Source organism: Onthophagus taurus, chromosome 10 (genome assembly GCF_036711975.1).
Source record: "Onthophagus taurus isolate NC chromosome 10, IU_Otau_3.0, whole genome shotgun sequence".
Taxonomy (NCBI): domain Eukaryota; kingdom Metazoa; phylum Arthropoda; class Insecta; order Coleoptera; family Scarabaeidae; genus Onthophagus; species Onthophagus taurus.
In genome coordinates, this window is record NC_091975.1 from 3048797 (window position 1) to 3063886 (window position 15090).

Genomic DNA, 15090 nt, shown 5'->3' on the forward strand with positions numbered 1-15090 from the left:
GGAACTTTCCATTTAGATGCAAAGTGGCTAATAATGGAAAACCAGAACTGAACACTTAAAGCTCGCGCCTCGGCGAAGTTTGACTTTACGTACCGCGATAATAAAAAGGAGTATTTTCAAATGAAGTGTACCTTTGTCGTAAATTGAAATTAACGTGGTCGGGTAGCGTAATGTGGTAGTTAGGGAGTTTGTCAACACGCCCTACAACATCCTAACTCGACGCTTCTAATTCGAATATATGACCCAGAAACAATTAAGAAGTGCCGCCGCCTCTGGGGCGTCTTCAACGGAAATTAATAGGGCCTTAATTTTCTGCGACAAACACTCCGCTTCCGACCGATAAGGACGGATCATGGAATCCACTACCGCCTTCAACCTTCTGTGTGGTATAACTGTGCAACTGTGGGTGAAAGGATAATTTATTAAGCCGTTGTTCTTTTTCCACCAAGCGGAAAAGCAATTTTTCCCTAGTGTCCTTTTCATCTCGACTCGGATATATAACGAGATTAAATTATTTCAAGTAGAGAAGCTGACCCCGCGAGTGGAAACTGGAGATATATAATTAGAACTAATCCTCCAAAATACCCAACCCTATTCCCCTGTCTCTAAACCCGACCTCACCGCACGATTAGTCGATTAGCTTACAAAACGGCAATCTAATTTAACCAAAATCAAATTTATAATTGTATAATTAGATTTACTTTTTATTTCAAGGATTAAAACGATTGTCGCCGAAATTTATCGACCGTAAACGGCAGAAAAAGCAAACCCCAGATTATAACTCTTCAGAGCATTTGGGAGTTTGCCAAGTTAAGGCTTGAAAATCTTGTCAAGTCAATTCCGATCGTGATTGCAAGGTTGTTCAACTGGAGCGTGGTAAAGCTGTACATTGATTGAAGCCCCACCCGAGGAAAGAACTTCGATTTTCTTTGAATGTACACTACGATTGAAATTTTTAACGTCTCAGCATCATCAAAGATATACAAGATACAAACACATAAAAAGTGAAACACAAAAAAGAATTAATTTAATAAAGGAATGGTTTTAAATCGAAAAATAATCCTCCCTTATAGTGACCGAACGATCCTCCACTGAGGGTGTAATCGAGTTTTTCCAGTTTAATCCCCGCTTCTTAGAGCGCAGTTTTACGGGGCCGCGAAATTAACTTTTAAAAATTTAAAACTCGTTAAAAGTCGGTTAGCGCGCTCCTCCAAAACATAAAATTCTCAAAACTGCAAGCGCAGGTTAGCTTTATGGGGTTGTAGTTCTCGCCGGGCAGTGCATAAATGGCCCAACTCTCATCCTCCCCCCGATAGTCGTTAAGATCAGGCGTCTCTTAATGCTGGAAGTTACACCCCTAATACATCAAAAAATCCATAATATTTAATGATTTATTTACTCAAGAAATTGTTAAAGATTTTCTTTTAGATTATCCCTTTAAAGACGACATTAATTCAATTCATACCCTTTTGATCACAAGCCCGATTTAGATTTATCCCGATTGAACGCCTCGTTCTATCCTCAATGAGCCCTACACGTTCCATCTTCTGTGGGAAATGTTATAAGAAAAAGGGGGGGATTCAGAAACCTACCTTCGCGGCTTCATCCGGCCACGTGCACTTTGAAAAGACGACGTGGTTTTGAAAAGACGGATTGCTAATGCAATTTCACGGGCGTCGCAACGAAGGCGATGTCTGTTGAAAGTTGATGTTCATGGATAGACGAATTCCATGGAAAGTCGACACCCTAAGAAAGTCAACACTCTAAGAATGTCGACATCCTAAGAAAGTCGACATCCATGGAAAATCGATGTCCATTTAAGCTTGACCTCCACTGAAAATCAACGTAGATTTTTTGTAGGTGACATCCCACCGGAAATAAAAGTCTTTAATAAAGCTCCTAAAACAAAAAGCACTCTAACAGATTGGAAACATCTATAGTGAAGTTTTTAATCTTGAGTTATGTGTAGTTTCAAAAGACGGTTGTCAATTCGAAGTATATGGTAAATTGAACGGTTTTTCAATCGATTCGATTTTAATATAACGTCCGGACCACCTGGGTCTATCTCCCTTCTCCTTCTCCCTCTTTGAAGATGTTTCCACGACAGTTTACGATTAATCTTAACTTATCGAAAATTCAAACAAAGCGTGTATCGGACGTTAAAAATTGAACCATCTATTTGATACATTTTCTATTAAATATTTTTATCGCACTTTTTAAATACAGTAGAAGCTCGATATTACGAAACAGGAAAAGAATAAATTAAGCATTTGCTAATTCAAAGTGTAAATAGTAGTTATGTGTGACGTCACGAACGGGCCTTCGAGCTACGTACCTGTTCCCGGGATGTAGTGTCCTCTTAGATTCTACCGTCCTTGGTAGAAATATAAAGCCATAAAACCGAGTTTTGGCTATAACGGACACTACCTTTCCCGTATTAGTCCGTTATATCGAGGTTTTACTGTACTTTTTATCTTGGATTTTATATTGAGAATGTTGTATCGTTGTCGTCGTCTTCGTTCCGCCCCGAAGCTTTATTTTATTATCGTCGATTCCAAGCGGATCGGATCGCAACTTTTTTGCCTCGATTTCCATATCTCGGCTTCAACTCGGTTTACATCTGCACCATCCCTTCGGGAACCATCTAATCGTACTTTCAGTGACAATCTGTCCATTTCCGAACGGTTTCTAGGGCTGTTTCCGGTGCCACCTTCGGCCTCTTTGTTTCCTCAGGTTCGTTTTTGGAGTACATTTACGGAACGATAACCGGTTCAATTTTCTGTGAATCGAGTCGATTCGACTCGGAAAATAGGTATCTAAAAGTAGATGATATATTAAGTAACTAGTAATAACGGGTGGATTTAGTGGATTCAAAATGAATGCGTTTTAAATTAAAATTTGCGGGGAATAGAAGTTGCAAGTTTTTAATAACGTTCCCTTCACAAGAAGAGGTATGAACTCGAGATTTTTTCGACGTCGTCACTAGAGATCAGTTTCCGCTCCACAGTTTGATTCATATCTCCCTGCAACAATTCTATGAAGAGAGGTAATAACGAAAGTATTACATTCGAAACGTTACATTCATAAATTGTTATTATGCCGTAGACACAGTTTGGCTTTATAAAAGTAAATTCAGAGTGCGGCTTTATTACGCGGGACCGTGATGGGTTTAAAACCGTCGGTGCGTGCTGTTCTGGTTCCATTTCGGGGTTTAAAACCATATCCCAAGGGATATTACGTGTTTATTGATCCCGTCCGACGCATGTTTCAACGTCATATGGAATATTAATGCGGCCTGGAAATTATTGCACCAATTTTTCTTGTTTGAGTTTTGGGAATTAGACGTTTTCGGAAGATATGGGTAGCAAAGACGGAAATGAAGTTAAAGTCTACGTTAAGTGTATCCACAGAGTTTGAGAAGCAACTTTCTCAACTACACCAAATTGACGTAACCGGTACACGAAAAGGAAATTTACCAGACGAGCACCGAGGTTTGAATCGGCCCGAATTCGAGACGTTTTAGGTAGCAAAAGTCGCCCTAATGCAGGTAATTTAAACTTCTCGTCTAATTCCAAAGTTTTGCACATTACAACCGCCGGAACTTAAGACGCGTACCTAATTACCTCGGATAACTCATTGTGCCCATTCTTCTTTAATGCACTACTACTGATTTTAATTGCATCTTATTCAATCTTGTCATCATTTCAATGTGATAGTTTGATCGGCGCTGCGGTGATAACATCGAGGACCTGAGCTGATGGGGTCTTGAACATCTTCTTAAATAACTGTCATTATTTCTGGCTTTATTAACTTCAAAGATTTTTGATGGTCTCTAAAAAATATTATAGGATAAGTTATGTCAAGAAAATTTTGCTTTCTTTTGCCTGTCTGATATAAATAAGACAAAACATAAAAGAAACTTAATATATTGAGTTGATTACCTTTAACATTTACCATGTCTAAATAAATTTATGCTTGCACATACTGAAAAAAATTTTTCATAAAGCATTTAACGGTTCGTTATTAAATTTTTTTCAGCATTAATGAACAGTCAAAAAATATGAGACCAACCGGCATAGAATTTTTTTGTTTGAAAGCACGTAGTCGACGAAATCCCCAATTCGCTCCGGAACATGACATAAAAAATTCAATATTGAAATGGGACGGGCGAAAAAAAAATAATTTATTGGGTATTAATAATTCGGCGGTGGTGGCGGCGGCGTCGCGGCGCCGAGCGTCATAGATTTCAACCCGGATATTGCGCCGAACAATAAATCAGTCAAAACGTAGCTGCCCGTTTGCAAGACTAAATCTAATGAATGACGTGGAGCCCGTTGAAACCGACGCTTCCAATTTTGAAATTTTTCAACACCAAACCACCGACCGAAATTGAACGATCCCGCTCTGCGTGTACGCAATTTCCGTTTTATTACAAAAATCTTTTCATTTAATCGATTTAAGCAAGAATAACACATCACAATCCTCGTATTTACCAAACAACTAATTACGAGCAGTCGAAACAACGCGGGGTGTTTATTATTATACGTCAGCGTTCCGGGGGGATCTGGGGAGCGCTAAATTCAAAATGAAACGTGCGCCTCGACGCAACGTTCGCATTAATGCAAATGTAACCGGTTGCGCGAATTTTGCGGCCAAAACGTGCTGTTCGCCGGGGAGAGATCCGTAATTTATCGCCCGACCGAATTAGCATTGCGAATTCAATACGCGACTGCCCCTAAAAATTACACTTTAATCGATCTCGCACCGTTTATTGACGTATAAATGATGATATTGATAACTCAATAGAACAAGTCATGCAAATTCACTATTTACGCGTACACATATTTAGCAATCATGATCTAGTGAAAGACTTGAGGAACCAAATGATCTGTATGAGAATAGACAGCAAAATACGGATATATGTACAAGCCGCGTATACGATCGATAATGACATACGGAATAAAAGTAAGGGTAGAAACAAGCAAAACCAAGAGCATGCTACGAGTGGTTGAGATGAAGACACTAAGATCAATTGCAGGAAAAACAAAATGGACAAAATGGAATCAATGCAACGTTCTAGACATAATGAGATGGGGAAGACAGCGAAAAAGACAATGGCATAGTCAGATAATTATAATTAACAGATCGGCGGATCTCCGATAAGAAGAAGAAGAAATGATACGTAACTATCGTATATTATCAGCGAAACATAAATGTTTTATTAATCATTTAGTACATGATTTTAGAAATTTATAAGAAAATAACTTTTTGTACGCACATTGTATGTAAATATACTTTTAAAGCACGCCTTGTATAAACATAACAGAACGTATCCAAACTTGTCAAATAAAATTTTTGTGGTTATGTTGTAATAAAACGCAAAAACCAAATGATAACAAAAACCTCAACATTATTTACTCAAATAACAAGAATAGCAAAGAATTCGAAATCAACGCTTATTAATTCAACTCAAATTCGTGCAAACACCAACATAAAAATGGTAAAATATTTAACACAAACTGAAGCGACGAATATAGATATTGAACTTTTTAATGAATACAAATTCAGCGTTGATCAATTAATGGAATTGGCTGGTTTAAGTTGTGCGACGGCAATAGCAAAGGTTTATTCAACAAATCAATTTCAAAACTCACAAATTTTGGTGTGTTGTGGTCCTGGAAATAATGGTGGAGATGGTTTAGTTTGTGCGAGACATTTAAAATTGTTTGGATACAACACGGTTGTTTATTATCCAAAGCGAACTGATAAAGATTTATATAAAAATTTAACTCATCAATGCATTTCAATGAACATCCCAGTATTGGATGAATTACCAGATAAAACACAAATTAATTCTTACGGTTTATTAATTGATGCTTTATTTGGTTTTAGTTTTAAACCTCCGGTTAGACAGGAATTCGTTGAGGTGATTGAGTTGATGAAAAATGGGAATATTCCAATCGCAAGGTAAAAAAAATTTGGGTGAATATTATAAATTTTTCTTTTTCCATTTTAGCATTGATATTCCAAGTGGTTGGCATGTTGAAAACGGTGAACCTGAACAAGGAGGAATTAAACCGGAACTTTTAATTTCTTTAACAGCACCAAAATTATGTGCAAAAAGTTTTAAAGGGAAACATTATTTAGGTGGAAGATTTGTTCCTTTTAAATTACAAGAAAAATATGGTTTGAATTTACCTGAATATCCAGGAACAGAATCTTGTGTTCTTTTAGGATAATCTAACAAATATTTCATAAAAACAATATTATTTAAATTACTCAATTTATGTAAAAGTGAGGTTAACTTCATTTGACAATTAAAACATGATTTAAACCTGAAGTTAGTTGCAAATATCTTTTATGTCATTTTGACATTTACTGTCAAAAATCAATATCAATTTATAAATATTTACGAAAATTTATTATTAAATTGTTATAAAATTATTTTCTTAGTCCTCTTCTAAACTTCTTTTTTCTCCTTTTTTATAATTAACCAACAACTCTTCGTCTAATTTAAAACTAACCCTCATCATCTCTTTGAAAGAACTCACCGTTCTCACTCTAAACAAACTCAGTTTATCCCCAAGATCCACCCCTAAGTTTTTCTTTATCATCTCTTTGGTGATTTCTTCAAAATTTTCACCTTTAGCGAAGCAATAAACAAAAATAACAGGTGGATTAACCATTTCCTTAATCTCCCCATCATTGTACATTCCTTTAAAATGATGTAAAAACTCTACAGCTAAAGCAGGTAAATTCATAACAATATAAACTTGCTTTTTGTTATTAATATGCTGTAATAATTCTTTTTTAATAACATTTTCAATAAAATCGTGTCCATCGAGATTATAACTTTTTAAATTAACCTTATTTTTCTTAACATTATGGTTTAACCAAAAATAAGACTCTGGGTTTAAATCGTTTGCATAAACTTCACATTTTTTCTTTGCACATGGAATTGAAAATGGACCAACACCGGCAAAAACATCAAAAAGAACATTTTCTTGTTGAATAATCTTAACGATTCTTTCATGTTCAGTACTTAGCCTTGAATTCCAATAAACGGTAGCAAAATCAAATTCAAATATACAATTATTTTCTTTTAAACTCGTTTTTGTTTCATTTTTTCCACAAAGTACTTCCATTGAAAAGTTCCGGTAAGTATTATCAATGTTGTTTATTTTATTAACAACTGTTTCGCAACCACTTATTTTATCCAATAACACCTCTCCGATTAATTTCTTAAAAGGCAATAAGTGTTCTCTTAAATTTACGTGAATTATATGGCCAATTTGAGTGAAACTAGCCATACCTTCTTTATCTGAAGGTAAAACCGCCCTTAAAATATCCTCAGCGGTGAAATAATCGTATTTTAATTCAAAATCTTCCATTTTGAGGTTAGATTCGTTGATTGAAAATTTTTTTAAATCGTTTTGTACTCTAAGCTCTATATCATCCCATCTTTTAATTCTTAAGGGATCTAAGAACAATATAGTACTACTTTCTTTGCTTTGTACGGCTTTAAAGTGTTGTAACTTTAACAAATAAGGCTTAAAATATATTAACACATCGGAAATTTTAACTCCTTCAATATAAACTTTCGGTATTTGTATTTTTCTTGTGAATTTCTCTCTATTTAACTCAATCATACCATATACATCGTAAGGTTTCAACATTTTAGTTTCATTTAAAATTAAACTTGTTAAATTACTCAATTTATCTAAAAGTGAGGTTAACTTCATTTGACAATGAAAACATGATTGAATCAAGGTTCTGAAGTTAGTTGCAAATATCTTTTATGTCATTTTGACGTTTACTGTCAAAAATCAACATCAATTTTTAAATATTTAAAAAGAAATCTCTTCGATTTTTTAATGAAACAACCAAAATGACTTCAAATTTCCGTAATTTTTTGGAATACGACGTTTATTCAACTGATATATCCCAATTAAGCGATGTCAGTGGTTTGTGTAGGTTATGTTTGGATAAATGCGATGATAATGTATCAATTTATGAAAGCATAAACGTTTTCGAGCAAGAAACAACTATTATATTCGACGAATTACAACAATATTCCAATACTGAGGTATTTATGTGAAATTTATTTGTTTAAAAGTGATTTTAATTATCTATATTCTAGCTTACAAAAGACCCTCGATATCCATCATGTATTTGTTCAAATTGCTTAAATTTAGTAAAGGTTTCTTTAAAAATAAGGTTACAAATGAAGTTAACACAAAAAGAGTTAAATAAGTTCTTTAATCGATTACAAGAAAATGTTGATGCTAAAGAGGAAATAACTCAAATTAAATGTGAAGGTGAAAGTGATGATGCTGTAGATGATATAGAAGGAAATGAAGATGAAATAAATACAGATAATTTGAATAGTTATGATGGGTTTTTAAACAATTTAGGAACCGTTATATCAGCTAAATACGATGATTCTGATTCTGACACACAAATTCAAATAGAAGAACCTTCCATTGAAATAATAAAATTTATCAACAATGATACATCCGAAACTAAATCAAAACCTTTATATAAGTCAAATAAAAATAAAGAAAATCCCAAAACAATAAAACGCAACAAAGATAAATCTCCACAGTTACTATGTCAAATATGTGGCTTTCTAGCCACAAAAAATCAACAATTAAGATATCACATACACTCGAAACATACTATAAATGAGCGCCGTCATGTTTGTAATATTTGTAATAAAGCTTTTGTTTGGAAACACACTCTCGAACAACATAAAGCTGTTCATAACAACGAAAGACGATTTCTATGCACAGTTTGTGGCAATAATTTTAATTACCTAAGCGCGTTAATTTATCATATGCGTATGCATACTGGCGAAAAACGTTATCGATGTACTTATTGCCCAAAAGTTTTCAGTATGTCCTGGGGATTAACACGTCATTTACGCGTTCATACCGGCGCAAAACCATACAATTGCGAATTTTGTAATAAAGCGTTTGCTTCAACAACCGAAGTTAAAAGCCATGAACGTGTTCATACCGGGGAGAAACCGTTTGAATGTCACGTTTGTCACAAAAAGTTTACGAAAAAAGAAAACATGAATGTACATTTTTTAACGCATAGCGGACAGTCTAAATGCAATATTTGTACCAAAGGGTTTATGAACCCTAAAATATTGAAGTTGCATCACAAGTTTGCGCATAATCAAAGTGTTAAAAAAGTTAAAAAGGCCAATAATGCAAAGGTAATTGAAAATGAAGAAATTATTGATAAAGAGTGTGTGGGAAGAGAAGGTGAAGAACTGATAAATGTGGTGGTGTATGATGAGGGAAGGGATGAACAACTTGACATTGAAGGAAATCGTGAAGACTTAATAGATGAAGATTTGGGTTAATTTGTATTGAGATGTATTTTAAAAATTTAAATAAATGTATTTAAAAATTGAATGTTGAAATCTTTGTTTTGGTAATTCCCAGGTTCCATGTTTATAAGTTCGATGGGTTTATCCATCAGAAAACTAAATTATAATTAAAAAAAGTTCTTGTTAGATTGTTACCTGAATTAAACCAAATTAAACTGTCATTTATTTTCTTTGACACTTGATGTGACGTTTTCATAGACTTTTAAAACATCGAAAAGTTACATAAAAAAATAATTAATTATCAACGTATTTCATTAAAATATTTATTAATTATCCATTATTTCATTATTATTGAGTTTTCTAACATGAAATAAAGCAAAATGTGAAAGTGTAACAAATTATTTTAATGATGAAATCAAAAAAAATTTTGACGTTTTGTACATGTACGAAAAATCATTGAACAAACTAACCTATTTGTTGCGGATACAATTTTTTTATATTATTAAATAATAATAATATGGAAACTATCTTAGAACAACAACGCCGATATCATGAAGAACGAGAGCGACTCGTCGATACAATGGTGAAAGAAATGCTTCATAAAAAAACCAGCGTAAGTAAATAATTTATAGGTTATGTTTAAAAAATTTGGTTTTTATTAAAAGCAATCGATAAATATGGTCATTTCTAGTATAGAGAAGCGATTAATTCTGATCACCGCTTAAAATATCTCTTGGATAAGTATTTAACCAGCACGGAACGCCTCGTTGAGCTTTACGAGGATAAAGATGGACAACGGAAAGCCGAAGTTGCAGCTTTAACCGGACCGAATGAGTTTCAAGAATTTTATAATCGATTAAAACAGATTAAGGACTTTTATAGGAAACATCCGAATGAGGTGATTATAATAAATTCGTAAATTATAAAATTTTTGTTAACATTGATTTAAATTGATGCAGATTAGCGTCCCGATGTCTGTGGAGTTCGATGAATTAGCTAAAGCTAGGGAAAATCCTACTGAGGAAATGGCTAGTAAGTAAATACAGTGTACTCCGGATATAAAGAAACCCTTAAGGGACCTGAAAATCGGTTCGTTATAGGCAATAATTTAAAAAAATCATGAATTAAATTTATTTAAATTACAATTGACAATAATCCTTATTAAATTGAATGAAATTAAACAATTTGGGAAAAAATTCAGTAAAAACATACATTTATTTCAACAATAAGCACAAAGTAATGGTAACAAGTTATTTAAAAAACTCAGGAATTTTGGTTTGAATTTGAGGATTTGTTGCAATTATTTGAAATATTTTCCGGTAATGCTAGCGATTGTAAACACCGCCAAATTTCATACAATTTTTGTAATGCAGAACAATTCGACAACGTTTCAATTTCCTCTTCATCATCTCGTTCGCAAATCTCTCTATACAAAACTGTAGCGGCAGTTTTCATCACAATTTACGTAGTTTTGCGTAAGATTCATTTCGGCGTTACCAATATAACTTTTAAAAATAAACTGTGTAAATGGCATGTCGTCTTCTTCATCAAACATTTCTGTTTCTTTATTGACATAGAATCCGGCTTTTTCGAATGAGAGAATGAATTATCCCATGGTCCATTGGCTGAAGTTATTTGGTGGCATAAAGATCAACTAGATGGAATTTAAATTAAAGATGTTTGGGTGAGCAGGGCATTTATCAATCAACAAGGCTATTTAACGTATTGCTTGGTTAATTCCATATCACGATTTTTCAATTTGCCTATGACCACTATTTACGTTTCTCAGTGTTAGACATATTGGCGCAAATCAACACCGTGATTCTGTCGTTTGACAACTTTCCCCCCTTTGTACTTTTCTCTTTTAAAGTTTAAATTTTTATTAGGAGTAAGTTTATAAAATATATCTATCTCATCACCATAAAAAATGTCATTATCTTTAAACTTACTCCTAATTGTTGTTACTGCTGCTGATTCCTCGACTATTGTGCCGCTATAAACGTTATTACGTGCTTTCCATCGTCATCTTTTTATGATTCCCTGGTAGGTAAGACAAATATCATGTTGATCGTAGGTATCTTGCTCAGTTCGTTATAACCGGAACCAATTCAATAATAATTAGTTTATTATAACCGAAAGTTCGTTACAACCTCATTTGTTATAAGCAAATTTATTAAAATGATGTTAAATAGAGTCATTTTCGGGACTATTACGTTCGTTCGTTATAACCGGGTGCGTTATAACCGACTTACACTGTATTTTGAATTAATTTATTAATTTTTATATATAGATTTGGTTGAATTTTCCGATGAGGAAGGTTACGGAAAATACCTTGATTTACACGAATGTTACGAAAAGTACATTAATTTAAAAGGAATTGAGAAAGTTGATTACATAACTTATTTAGGAATGTTCGACCAACTTTACGATATCCCCAAAGAACGTAAAACTGGGGAATACAGAAAATATCTCATTATGTTAATTGAGTATTTATCATGGTTCGTTCAAAGAATCAAACCTTTACTTGACGTAGAAACAGTTACATTATCCGGAATTGATTCTGTTGAGCTAAATTGGGATTCGGGAACCGTTCCGGGTTGGCCTGTAAGTTACTTTTAACCCACATTTTAAGAAATGAATTTATTTTAAAATTTTTAGAAAGAAGCTGGTTCGGCGTTAACGAACGTCGGAGCTCATTTAGAACTTTCAGCCTTTTCAAGTTGGGAAGAATTAGCTTCTTTAGGTTTGGATCGTTTAAAATCGGCTTTAATGGCGTTGGGATTAAAATGCGGGGGGACTTTGGAAGAGCGCGCCCAAAGATTGTTTTCAACGAAAGGTTTGACCTCTTTAGATCCATCGCTTTTAGCGAAAAAAGCCGGGAAAGCGAGCAAAGATAAAGAAACGGCGAGACAACGTGAATTGGCATGTTTGGAATCGCAAATTTTTAAATTAGCGGAATTGGTTTCGTTACAAAGGGCGGCGACGAAAGAAAATGTTCAACGGAAACAGGCTCGCACTGATGGTGAACGCGATGATAGTGAGAATGAGGAAAGCGAAGAGGAGGAGATTGAAGATGATGCTGATGATGTTCCTTATAACCCCAAAAATTTACCACTTGGTTGGGATGGAAAGGTAAAATTTAATTGAAATAACCTAACTTTTAAAAAATTAAACTAATTTTTAGCCAATTCCTTATTGGTTGTATAAATTACACGGATTAAACATAAGTTATAACTGCGAAATTTGTGGGAATTACATTTATAAGGGTCCGAAAGCGTTTCAACGACATTTCGCCGAATGGAGACACGCGCATGGCATGAGATGTCTTGGAATACCAAATACCGCTCATTTCGCTAATGTTACTCAAATAGAGGACGCTTTAGCACGTAATTAGCTTTATTTTTTATTAATTAATTAATTTTTATTGAAATACTTGTTTTTGTGTAGTTTGGGAAAAATTGAAGGTGCAAAAACAAGGTGAGCGATGGCAACCAGAAACGGAGGAGGAATACGAAGATTCACAAGGAAATGTGGTGAATCGAAAAACGTATGAGGATCTTAAACGACAAGGATTGCTCTAAATTAAGGAATTTTGTGTGTTTAAATAATTACATTATTGATATCGAAAATTTAATTTTTTTCTTAACCTAAAAATAATGACAATTTTTTAAACTTTATGTCGATACCAACCTAAGCCCTTTATAACTTCATTGGAGTTATACGTCATTGAGATGGGCGGAACTTATAGCGAATCCAAACATCTTCGTTGCTAACGATAAATCCCCATATGCAATTTTTCAATTATACTCAGTTTTTAAACCAGGAGGAGTATTTTAAATTTGTCACCAGATTGACCTTGCACGTGATTGGTTGAATGCGAGGAAGGTTCACACACAGGCAATTTTGAATTTGAAGGTTAGGTAATTGATAATTCAACAGTTTCGTGTCATTATTGTATATTTTGTGTTCTTAAACCCTTTTTTATTATATTTTGAAATAAATACACTCATAACTTCAATGGTAATTTGTATGTATAGTGTTGACGATAACAAACGAAAATAAATACAATAATAAGTAAATAAATAAATAATAATTATTAATTTAAATTTACCGCCAAAATATCTAGTGATTTTTTCCAGTGTAAATCTGACTTTCGCGTTTACTCCTCCTGGTTTAAAAACAGAGTATAACATTGTATTTATTATTAATTTTGAATTAAAAAAATCAACAACAGCGAAAGAGCCACTTCGATGTAAGCTAGAAGTGAACTAGAACATAATAGAGCACTTGAGAGTTGAACTATCAAGTAACGGTAATATTGAAGAGGAAGCACCTATGCCAACAAGTCAGGAAAATCGCAGGCTGCTTACACGACACTTATTAAAGCTTATTAAAAAACAACTTTATACATTTTTTCGAATTACTCTGTTTTTCTTAAATAAATCGCCCCAATTCTTCAATATCCATAAAAGTTAAAAAAAAGTTAAAAAGTGAGGTTATATTACCTGTCAAAACTTTCCTAATTAATTTGGCCATTAAAAACACTTCATTGAATTTTAAATCACTACAAATAACTACTTCGAGTATTTAAACAAACACTTTGATTGTTTTTCGATTCAATTAAACTTTTATCTTCGAAAAATTTTGAAAGAATCTTAAGATATGAAGAAAATTGCAAAATGTCAAAAATACGATTAATGTGGTTAATGACCACTAGATGGCGTAAATATTTAAAAAAGAATTTAATTTTAAATTTAATTTCGAAATAAAAATCTGTAAATTATATCTTAATATTATTACTATTATACTAATTACTATACTCTGTTTTTAAACCAGGAGGAGTATTTTAAATTTGTGTTTACTCCTCCTGGTTTAAAAACAGAGTATAGTTCTAGTGCAAGTGTTAGTTCTAGTTTTAATTGTTAGTCAGCGCTAAGTTGTATATTTTTAAGTTTCGGGTTTAGCCCTGTGTCTTCAGACGCTGAATGTTAGGTAAGGTTAGTTTTGTTTACAAACATTAATTATACCATGAAGTTTTCTTTGGCAATTAGTAATGGCAATTATAGCGTGAAGTTTTCTTTTGTAATGTCAATTATAGCGTGAAGGAATGTTCGGTAAGGTTAGTTTTGTTTACAAACATTAATTATACCATGAAGTTTTCTTTGGCCATTAGTAATGGCAATTATAGCGTGAAGTTTTCTTTTGTAATGTCAATTATAGCGTGAAGGAATGTTAGGTAAGGTTAGTTTTGTTTACAAACATTAATTATACCATGAAGTTTTCTTTGGCAATTAGTAATGGCAATTATAGCGTGAAGTTTTCTTTTGTAATGTCAATTATAGCGTGAAGGAATGTTAGGTAAGGTTAGTTTTGTTTACAAACATTAATTATACCTTGAAGTTTTCTTTGGCAATTATTATAGTGTTAAAATAAACTAATTGTAAGTGATGACATTTCAAATGACATTTTTTGGCGATTTATCGTATAGCAACTGTGGTTAGCAACGAAATTGTTTGGAGTATAAGCTCCGTCCATCTTCGATGGACGGAGCAAATGAAGTTATGAAAGGCAAGGATTAAATAAATGGTATAATTCAAGAATCATCATGTCGCTACAAGAACATATACAGTATAAAATTATAGTGAAATTTCATAAGGGTACAACTTTTAATATGTTTACAATCGTTTCTCAATATTAATCAAATGTTTTTGGAAATTGATATACAAAATAAGTGTTAACTTTACATGTCA

General features: G+C 33.3%; 4 protein-coding genes across 4 annotated transcripts; 3 read left to right on the forward strand and 1 right to left on the reverse strand.

The window, feature by feature from the left end:
* Positions 1-5389: 5389 nt before the first annotated feature.
* On the forward strand, positions 5390-6340 carry LOC111428169 (NAD(P)HX epimerase). Its single transcript, XM_023063585.2, has 2 exons — positions 5390-5967; positions 6017-6340. Exons 1-2 carry the CDS (start codon positions 5390-5392, stop codon positions 6237-6239), a joined length of 801 nt encoding a protein of 266 aa, XP_022919353.2. The 3' UTR covers positions 6240-6340.
* Positions 6341-6449: 109 nt separating this feature from the next.
* LOC111428163 (tRNA (guanine(37)-N(1))-methyltransferase) lies at positions 6450-7768 on the reverse strand. Its single transcript, XM_023063574.2, has one exon. The coding sequence runs from the start codon at positions 7740-7742 to the stop codon at positions 6450-6452; it is 1293 nt and encodes a 430-aa protein (XP_022919342.2). The 5' UTR covers positions 7743-7768.
* Positions 7769-7784: 16 nt separating this feature from the next.
* LOC111428160 (uncharacterized) lies at positions 7785-9425 on the forward strand. Its single transcript, XM_023063573.2, has 2 exons — positions 7785-8086; positions 8141-9425. Exons 1-2 carry the CDS (start codon positions 7889-7891, stop codon positions 9371-9373), a joined length of 1431 nt encoding a protein of 476 aa, XP_022919341.2. The 5' UTR covers positions 7785-7888; the 3' UTR covers positions 9374-9425.
* Positions 9426-9777: 352 nt separating this feature from the next.
* On the forward strand, positions 9778-12969 carry LOC111428159 (splicing factor 3a subunit 3 noi). The gene is made up of 7 exons (XM_023063572.2): positions 9778-9953; positions 10032-10238; positions 10300-10372; positions 11631-11944; positions 11999-12472; positions 12525-12726; positions 12788-12969. Exons 1-7 carry the CDS (start codon positions 9858-9860, stop codon positions 12919-12921), a joined length of 1500 nt encoding a protein of 499 aa, XP_022919340.1. The 5' UTR covers positions 9778-9857; the 3' UTR covers positions 12922-12969.
* The last annotated feature ends 2121 nt before the right edge of the window (positions 12970-15090 follow it).